Below are 10,732 nucleotides of genomic sequence, written 5' to 3'. Positions count from 1 at the left end.
CTAGATTGTATTTTGAAGCAAAAATTTCAAGTGAAAAAACCAAAAATTTCGTTTCCGTTTTTGTTTTAGTCAAGCCCGAAATACTTCTTACCCGTAGTTGCTAACAAAATTTGTTTAATGTTTAGAAATTACATTGTATTCTAAAGAAAAATGATGTTTTTTAAAATTTTCTTTGATATAAGTGTTTTTTTTTTTTTTTAATTTAAAAAATATGAGTGATTTTTCTTTAAAAAAAAAAAAAAAAAAAAAAAAAAAAACGAACGGTTTATTATGCATGTTGCCATTGCAACTTAAACAATTTTGCTTACCTTTATGCATCCGAATGATGAAATCCACATTGATCGCCGAATGTCCCAACAACATTATCACAAAACAAATGTCCAAGTCCGCTTAGGCTGTGGGCTGTCGTAACACCCTTATCGGTGGTGAACAGCACACCTCTTCCTCTTTTTTATACCGGCGGTAAGCCCGTTGGTGACCTTCCGATGGTAAAGTGATAGGGAAAAGATGGGTCTTTCTCTCTCTACTAAGGCTTTCATGATGAAGCTACCTGTGTAATTTGTTTTTGTTTTGAATCAATATATATATATATATATATATATATATATATATATATATATATATATATATATAGCAATTTAGTTCCATGTACGGAAAAGATTTTGACAAGAATTGGAGAACCACAAGGAAATTCACGATGCTAGATGAATTGTCTTGGCAAGTTGAGGGCTCTGAAATGAAAATACAAAAATGTTGCTAAATTAAATATCCGAGTTCCATCTATACATATATCTATCTATCTATACAACAACAAAATAACTTTGAGAAAAAAAAAAAATCAAATAAACAAAATGACTACTAGGTTTGATAAATCTCTAATCTCTGCTTTGCTTCTTGAATTAGTGTTTCTAGCGACCTATCTTGCATGAAATGTCCCTGCTTCAATGCCCATTCCAAAACTATAAGCACTTCGTCTTGACCCAATGTCTCATTATCTGGTACGTGCATGGCTATGTAGCAAAGGAGTATCAATGCCGGAAACTGAACCATTTGTTCACCAAAATAAGTCAATTGGATCAAGTGTTTAGGCCCACCCGCCTCCACTATCGCCTTACAATGATTCACATGCAGGAAATTATCAGTGCATGCAAACTTCACAAGCGCCACCGCTGCTTCCGCCGACACCTCCGTCTCGTTTTCATCCAACAGCCTCACCAACGGCGCTATTATTCTCGTTTCCGTCGCCCGAAACGTTCTTGCCAAACTCCCGATCGCTTGGATGCCCGGAATCAGAAGGTCTGAGTCTCCTTTCTCGATTATCTTAAGCAACTGGTCGACAACCGCTCGAGCCGCCGGAGATGTGGGTTTGAAAGCCGATCGTCTCAGTTCCGGATGTTGTTCCGCCACCGCTGTTATTTCTACCAACGCCATTAACGAGTTGTATTGTACTTCGCCTTCACCTTTCTCGACTAACACCGAGAAGCAAAGAAGAGCTCGTGATTCGGTTATGTCTCGACAGATTGATAGATTTCCGGCACAGAGGAACCAAAGCGCTCTTGCAGACATCGCTTTCATCTCCTTCTTCGTGCTTGGATCTTCGAATTCTCTTCCTTTAATACTCGCACCCAGAAATCCGATGTGGTGGTGGTGCTGCTGGTTCGATTTGCTGTTTGTAGATTGGATGTGAACCTTTTTGCTGTAATCATCCTTAACGGATTTCATGGCCATGGTGTCCGCCACCACGTTGTGAATGGCTGATACGTCGTGCATTTTTGGACCCGGAGGAAGCCCCGGCGGATGTGAATGGCAGCTGACGATGGTGTATTTCCGATGTTCTTGAATCGTTTCAAACGCTAAATGGCTAACAAGCAACCGGATGGCGTTGTTCTGCGAGAAATGGTCTTGACATTTTGGGTGGTTTGCAGCCAACTCCGACACCGCCCATGCGACCACCAATTGAACTCTCATGTGACCTTCTTTTAAAATTTTGGCGAAAACGGAGCATACGCCGGCGTTTACGATGTGTTCCACGCTCTCCGGATCACGTCCGAGTAGACCCACCGCTCTGGCGGCGTTTTCTTGTCCTTCCATTCTTCCTTCTTTGGCGAGTTTCAAAAGCGGGGGTATTCCACCTTCTTCGATGATTAATTTCCCGTATTTTTCGTTGTCGCGTGCCATTGATACTAAAGATCCGGCAGCGTCGGCCCAGTCATCGGCGAGGGCGATGTTGCAGAGGATTGCGATATACTCCCAAATTAGGCAGAGGTGCGGCTCGTTGGCGGCGATGGGTGGTAATCCGTTGAATACGTCATCACGATCCTCATTAGGGGAGGAGACACGGAGGAGCCATGATACATCTCCGATTGAATTTTCGAGTTGCAGGGAGGATTTCCGTATGGCCGCGGCAGGGATGATGGTGAACAACCTCTGTAATCCGCTAGCTCTGCATTTGGTTACGAGTTGTAGAGTCTTGTCAAGATTCTGTTCGATATCATCCATGATCCGGCGGGTTGGGCGCTCGTAGAGATCATTGCTGGCACGAGCCGCCTGCCGGAGGAGACCGGCGAGCTTCTCCGTTTTGCCTTTAATGTCGGCACAATCTTGTTTGAATGAGCAAACGTAATCCGTTGATGTTATGAGTTGGTCAGCCAATTGGATTGGTCGTGCAAGGATCTGTTTAACGATGTCCGCCATCGCCAACAGCGGACCACCTCCGCCGCGCGCGTTCGTCAAATTCTAGAGAGAGAAATGGGTGTTCTAAATTTGGTGTTGCTTCTCCACCAAAGAAGAAAACTGAGAATATCATGGGATCAAAAAACACGTTTTTTTTACAAAGAAGCGGTGTGGTTCGTGGTGGCGGAGGGTGGCCGTGATGGTGGCGATAGTGAAGAAATAAGGTGTTGCAGAGGTTAAAAGCATATCATTAAATTTTGATTATCTTTAAGAAAATGCACCTGTAATTGTAAATGTTTCCTTCTTTTTTTTTCTTCTGATTTCGAGTGTATCAAAAACGGCAATTAGAGACCTTGTTTATAGGAAGTGCAATGGCTGGTACAAAATGCGAAATAGTTATGTACTATCATCAAAGCATGATGTACATGTATATCAAAGCATGATGCTTATTTACTAAACAAATAGGAAAGTCTTCTATCAATAACAATAAAATGAAAGTAAAATAAATGAAAAAATTAATCATAACGATAACCAATTAACATATTTGTTTATATTTAGTTATTATTTTTATTTTGTATATTATTTATTTTTGAGTTCTTGATTTTTGTTCAAAAACTACTATTATGATAAGTTGTAGCAAGTTGCAACCCATGTGACTTTTGAGCTTCATTTACTTCCTCATTTGAGCTCTCTAAAACTACAAAATTGACGTCGTCTTCTTCTTCTTCTTCTTGTTCCTTTTCCAAACGAAATCAGTAGAACAAGTACAATATCCTTGTAAATGTGGTTTACCATTAGGGGAAGAATATGAACTTTATAAGTCTGGAGGCCAAAAACGAAAGTTTAAAACCAAAAAAATGTAAACAAGTATAATTTAATGCGATAAATTGACGCATCAAAAATCTAAACACAACAGTTAATATGAAATATTGCACATCACTGATCAAAATAGAACTTGTCGATCTTCAATGTTTGAAGGTCATATTTTAATTCATTGTCCCGAGAACTTTGCTTTCAAAGTACATATTTATTGAATCATTCAAAAATTAACCTACCATTTTATTGTATAACATTAGGAGGTTGGGAACCTCATGTAATCAATTTTAATTTTAGAAAAGATTAATTGCTTATTTATCATTGATTACATTGATTCAAAGAAATCTCAAATAATTGATGATTTAGGATTTGCAAATTTAAATAATTTCTAAACATAAGGGATTGCACTATTATTATATAATTGAAATTAAATACATAATGTTGATTGCTATTTATAAGGATTAATTCAAACGTAACAGATTTAAAGATTACAATTGTCGGAAATTGGTGGAAATTAATATGTATATCGAATTTAAATTAAATGGGGACAAAATAGTCAATTAACTTTATAAAAATATTAGAGATAGAAGTGCAAAGTGTCAAGGAGAAACTCTTTTATTAGAGAGTAGATTTTAATAAAGGTTATTATTAAAAATGATCAATCTCTTTTAGGTATAGAAAGTAATAATAATAATAATAATAATAATAATAATAATAATAAGTACCACAAGACTATCTAGTAAAGATATAATGTCAAACTTACTTTGTTCTTTTAGTCTTCATACTATGAAAGAATTTTGAAATAAATCTTAATTAATTGCATATCAATCCATGATCTAAATCACATTGATTTTTAAACAATGGAAATTATATAAATATATACATACATACATATATATATATATATATATATATATATATATATATATATATATATATATATATATATATATAATTTGTTCTTTATTGTCTTAATAATATAATTGTATTAATATAAATCAAAGATTAGAACCATTGATATGAACTTAAAAATGTTGACCATGTATCTTAATAATAAGACATAGAACATTTTATAATCCTAACATATTCTTGTTTATTATATAACTAGAGTAATTGAAATAAAATGAATGATTATTTAAATACTGTTGGAATCCTAAGTCGAGAAGGATTTGGAGACCAACTAAACTTGGGATTATGGCAAGTTGGTCATAGTTACCTAATCATATTCTAATACAAGTCGCTAATTAGAATCTATAAATACATGTCTAGATCAAGTTTAGGATCATAGAAACAGATTGTATTCAATATTGGTATTAAATTATTTTGCAATTAATCAAAGAGTTGTTTGACTAAATATTGTTTTGCAATTACGTTTTCTAAGCTAGATTTGGTATTTGAGTCAAAAAGCTGTGAGATCGAATTTCTTACCTATTAACGAGCTAAGTCAACATGTCTAATACAAGGGGAGATAGAGGAGCTGCTCCGGTAAATGTGAAGGAGGTTGGGATAACCACAGTCAATTGTCCGATGCTTTCTCCTACCAACTACATCGTTTGGGCACTAAGGATGAAAGTAGTGCTTAGAATCCACAAAGTATGGACGATGATTGAGCTAGGAACATAAGATAATGAAGAGAAAAACTACCTGTCAATGGGGTTCTTGTATTAAGCAATCCCCGAATCCTTAATTATGCAGATTGGTGATGTCGAGACTTTGAAGGATCTATGGGAATCGATCAAGGCTTGGTATGTAGGGTCTAATAGGGTGAAATAGGCAAGATTACAAACCTTAAATTCCGAATTCGGCAGATTGATGATGTCAGAGAAGGAATCAATCGATACCTTCATCGAAAAGCTGTCAGGAATTGCCTCAACATCGGCGTCGCTGGGAGAAACCATCAAAGAATCGAATATGGTGAAGAAATTGTTAAATTTGTACCAAGAAAATTTCTTCACGTTGTGGATCTACTCGACCAGGTCCTCGATTTGAAGACAATGGGGTTCGAGGACATCATTGGGATGTTGAAAGCTTACGAGGAAAGGGTGAAGGAGGAAGACGACGACGGAAAAGGTTCGAAAGTATTGTTTGCGAGGTCATCCTGAGGTGGTGATTCGAGTAGCAGTAGTGATAGATCATCGGGGGTATCAGCGAGAGGGAAAAGGAAAATGGAACTTGAAGGGGAATGGAGGGTTGAGTGGGTTTAACAAGGGAATTGGGTCGAATGGGTCAAGTAGATTAGGCCCAAGTGGGTTTAAAACAAAACAGGCCCAAGGTGGAAGGCCTAATAACACTCGGTCCAATAATAAACAGTCAAATAGCAAGCCTAATTCCAATTCTGATCTGAACCATAAACCGAAAAAAGACCGGTCCAAAATTATTTGTTATCAGTGCAATAAACTGGGTCACTTCGTGTCTCAATGTATGGATCGGATCCAAAAATTACAAGAAAGCAATTTTGCTGAATTTGACTATAACACTTGTTCCAGGTATCATTTATTTTTTAGGTTTTTTTAGGGTTTTGCACTGGGACTCGATGAGTTGGGGAGCCCAACTCGATGGGTAGAGATCGATATTGGACGCGGGACTTAGGGTCTAGTCGACGAATTGGAAGGACCAACTCGACGAGTAGACACTGTAAAGGAAAACCCTTATTTTATGGGTTTAGTGCCCTATTTAAAGAACTTAACCATTAGGGTTGTCCTCCTTACCAGCCTCCTTCCTCAGAGAAACGCTAGAATTGCCTCCCCCTCTTGTTCATTGAAGTTTTTAGTGTTGTGGTGTGATTTTGAAGGAAGTCTTGAAGAGAGAAGTAGCAATCTTGGATGAGTGATCTTAGATCCAGAAACTCTACATCAAGGGCTGCATTTTAAAGGTATAAAGCCATAACCTTGACATGTAGTGTTTTAGATCTCATCCTGATGATTCTTTTCCCGCTCTCGGCCTTCTGCGGCGTTTACAACAGACTGGAAGGTACCTGGTTTCTAAATTTGTAAAAATCCATGTATGGCGTTTTTTAGTCCCTAAATATACCTCTCAACCCTCCTTTCCTCCGTAGACACATAAAACTTTGCAAATCTAGCTTTCTCAGTGAACTGAGTAGTGTACTCTCTCACTGTCATATTCCCTTGTTCCAACCTCGAGAATTCTTCTTCCAACTACATGATCTCCGTTCAAGGACAAAACTTTTCTTTGAAGATTTTTGTAAACTAATCCCATTCCTTTTTCTTGGCATCATCACGCCCCCTAACTTCTTTCACCACACCCCACTAATGTATAACCCCCCCCCCCCCTTTAACATTGTCGCCGCATAAGTCACCTTGTCCTCATCCGCGCACTTATTTGAATCAAATGTTCCCTCAACCTCCATGATCCACGTTGATGACAAAATCGGATCAATTTGTCCCTTAAATGTTGGTGGCCTGAATTCATGAACATCTTATAACTACAACCCCTCCGTTCATGGTTGTTAATGTACCTTGAGGGTTGTGCAATGCTTGGGTCAGGATGTAACGCCTGTGTTTCCAGGCTTGCCATTTTTAGCAATGTAATGGTCTAGGTTAACCTTTGTAACCCGTTTTGAAATAATAAGATTGTATTATTTAAGTATTATGTGTTTTGTGCTTAATTGCTTAATTATGTGGTTTGATTAATTAAGAATAAAAACAAGCGTCAAAATTTAAGTGTAAATTAAACTTGATATCTTTAGATAATGTTGTAGTAGTTGAAACAAGGTTTCCGAAGATATAAAGAATGCCGAAATCCGAGTTATAACGAGGAAGTTATGACCTGTCGAAGTTTCGCGACAGAACCGGCACCGCTGATTAACGTAAAAAGTGAGATTTACGTTAGAGCGATATTTAGCCTTAGTGATCTAAACGAGAATCGAAGATCTCGTTGTTAGTATCAAAGCGATAAAAAGTTAGGCGAGAACGGACGTCAAACGAAGAAGTTATGAATTTATAACGAAATTTTCTGTCCCAGCCTATTAAAAATAAATAATAAAAAATAAATTCAAAATTAGCCGACGGAGTCTAAACGAAAGTTGTAGATCGTAGTCTCACATTTCCGTGGATATAAAGAACGTCGAAAACGGAGTTCGTATGAAGAAGATATGAATTTCCGAAGTTCATTAATTAATTTATAATTATTTTTAATTCAAATTCGGAAGCATTATCCGAAGGCGAGTCACAGATCTTATCCGACTTACGCGCCGCGTAAGTGAGTACGCCCCGCGTACTCCGAAAGTGTCGACATCGCAGCAAGTGGCTTCGGATGACGCAAGCGCTTACGTTTCTGAGGCAGTACTCTCCGCGTACTGGCGTACGCCCCGCGTACGAGAGGCTTCCAGCCTCCTATAAAAGGCATGCGAAGGCAGCCGGCCAATTTGCTAATTCTCTCTCGTTTTTGCGCCGAAGCTCTGCGTTTTTACCCCCGAAGCCATCCCGAAGCCCCGGTAATATTCCCGAGTCCCGAAGCGAGTCCCGAGATCCCGAAGATCCCGAGAAGTGCGGTTTCCGAGCCAAAGCTCTGCCCGCGAGAAGTTCGATTTTCGTAGAGATCTTCCAGATCTGCGGAGGATTACTACTTCTGCAAGCCGTAGTGCTGCCCGATCATCTTCTGATCATGTGAGTGTGTAGTTACTTTCATTCCAACACAATATTATGAAGTATTTCCTATAAAATACGTGTTATGTGTATATACTTGGTTGTTATACGTGTGAGTGTATATTCACTCTCTTCTATCTTATAGATCTGAAGTATTCTCTATGAAATACGTGTTATGTGTGTATGCCTCATCTGTTATGTGAAAAATGTTTTGATTGAGCATGCTATACAGGTTTTGAAACTATGTATAAAAATGTATATTTTATCTACTAATATGTTGGGTAGAATATGGGTAGATAGTTGGTATGTAATAAACAGATGAGAGGCCTCGATGTTGTTTTGATCCAGTCATCTAGCGGAATTTAGATGACGACCACGGACTTTTCTAGATAGTCCAGTGGAACGCTAGCAGGCTCATAACATGTAGGTGTTAATGAACTTGGGTGTTCATTCGCTGTATTCCATCCCCCCCATGGTTGCCTTATTTGACTTATATTGCTGAGGAACCCCCGAAGCATGTGTAGTCGCCCCGATGAAATATTCTTAGACTAGGTCCCTTGTGACAGTTATTTAGGGACATAAAGTGAGAATAACGGGAATGGGTAACTGGGTTATTGTTGGTTGATAATAATTAATTAAATTATTTATTGTGGGTTGAAAACCCTACATGCTCACCAGGCTCCCAAGCCTGACCCACTCAGTTGATTTATTTTACAGGAAGTGGCGCAAGAGCTTAAGATGGGCGAACATCAAGTTGTTTTGTTTACAAGTCTGTATATGTATATATTTGTTGAAAGACTTGTAATGCTATCGTTTATGCTTTATGATCTGTATCGGAACATGACATCCCGACTTTTGATTATGAAATGAAATCATATTTCTTTATGAAATGTTTTGATAAATATCTATTTTATCATGTTTTGTTTTTGGGAACAAATTCCGCATCTCTTTCAAAATTAAAAGGATTTACTCTGAAAATTATTTTAAAAAGCATAAATGAAATCGGTCTTTTCGGGCCGAGATTTTGGGGATGTCACACAGGATTTGTATTTGGTTTACTATACTCGTACTCTTCTTCACCTCCACCTAAGTTACCCTGGTACTCACTTATTATTTAATCTCGTTCCTGAGCAACTTCATTTGGCAAGGTGGCATGTATCACCCAAGCAATCTCATAAACAAACTCTTCTCTATTGATCATGTTTGTCGAACGACCCCTTCTACGACCTCGACTAGAGATGCACACACAAACCGGTTTCACTATTCAAAACCGGATCCAGTCCGAAACCGGATTGTGTTAAAACCGGTTTTGACCAAACTGGATCGAATCGGATTTAAAACCGGATTTTCAATCGGATCCTAATCCCATATTCCAAATCGGATTTGATACCGGATCGTAAACCGAATTCGCTAAAAACCGGATTCAAATCCGCCCCAAAATCCGATTAAAACCCACTAAAATCGGTTTAAACCGGTTTCAAATCGGATTAGAATCGGATTCGGATTTTGGTTGGAACCGGATCGGATTTTGACCGGATCGGATTTTTGATGACGTAAGCGAAACCGGATCGGATTCGGATCCGGATCAGATCAGATCGGATTCGGGTTTTGTGCATCTCTAACCTCGACCTCGACCGCGGAGGGAGCCTGAGCTACCTTGTCCAGACAGTGCAACTATCGGTGCTATTACAACTCCTCACCCTCTTCCTCTACCCCCTTCATCCTCCTATTCCTTGGCTACGTCTACGACTCGCATTAGGGATCAATGGAGTTTCCGATACATCTACAGGTGCTATAACACAAGCTCCAAATGGGATGTGTTCTTCCTCCAAGGTAACCCTGGCAAACTTTCTAGATCTCCTTAAAGACATGATACCTACAAGCAAGATGTGGTCTAATTTATTCGTTTGATTACCTCTTGTTCCTTACGTCTAAGCTTAAGTGTTTATGCAAAGACCTAATATGCTTAAACAACTCTCTGATAACAACTTGTAACACCCAAATTTTCAAACATCAATTAAATGACAAATAATCGTTCCAACATCTCCCAAGTTCAATTCTGAACTTACTTATAGACTAAACTACAGCTAGTGAGTTCATGTTGCATATACATGTCCATCATTAAAAAAAAATAGTTTTATCACACAGTTTCAATAAATTATATAGCAAAACATATCACCCGATGACAATATTTAGGGGAACGATTAAATATCCAAAGAAAGAACTAGAGGCTTGTTTTCATTCCCCTTGGTACAACCTATTAATTGAACTCGAGAATTTTAAATATCCAAGGAATTAAGTTTTATTCTCAATTCTCATCCCTGCCGATCAAACACACACGTCATGCTCACGACGATTAAATACTCACCCATTTCCGCTAAACATGTCATCCAAAAAAAGACACACAATAGATAACAACTCTAAAATAACATTTGTACGCAACCATACTTATCATAAAACATATTGTCAATAAATAAATAGAAACCTCATAATAAACGCATGTGATAAACATTTATGAGGAAGAAACCACAGAACATAAAAAACTTACCTCGTTGTCGCTATGTCCTAATCGAAGCTTACCACGATACCCGCACCATACATTCCACCAACATGATTTTTTTCTAAGGCAATGATCCTAG

The 10,732-nt window shown here is 38.2% G+C and overlaps 1 protein-coding gene across 1 annotated transcript; it reads right to left on the bottom strand.

The window, feature by feature from the left end:
* Nucleotides 1–858: 858 nt before the first annotated feature.
* LOC145038703 (uncharacterized) lies at nt 859–2,980 on the bottom strand. Its single transcript, XM_078986980.1, has one exon. It carries the CDS (start codon nt 2,692–2,694, stop codon nt 859–861), a length of 1,836 nt encoding a protein of 611 aa, XP_078843106.1. The 5' UTR covers nt 2,695–2,980.
* Nucleotides 2,981–10,732: the final 7,752 nt, after the last annotated feature.

The sequence above is a fragment of the Lactuca saligna genome, chromosome 4 (assembly GCF_052625555.1).
Source record: "Lactuca saligna cultivar CGN05327 chromosome 4, ASM5262555v1, whole genome shotgun sequence".
Taxonomy (NCBI): domain Eukaryota; kingdom Viridiplantae; phylum Streptophyta; class Magnoliopsida; order Asterales; family Asteraceae; genus Lactuca; species Lactuca saligna.
The sequence above is the reverse complement of the archived record's forward strand: the minus strand, read 5'-3'. Positions and strand labels throughout refer to the sequence as shown.

Bases quoted from the DNA above. Each gene is read 5' to 3' on its own strand.
- LOC145038703 (XM_078986980.1), bottom strand. From the start codon at position 2,694: ATGGCGGACATCGTTAAACAGATCCTTGCACGACCAATCCAATTGGCT.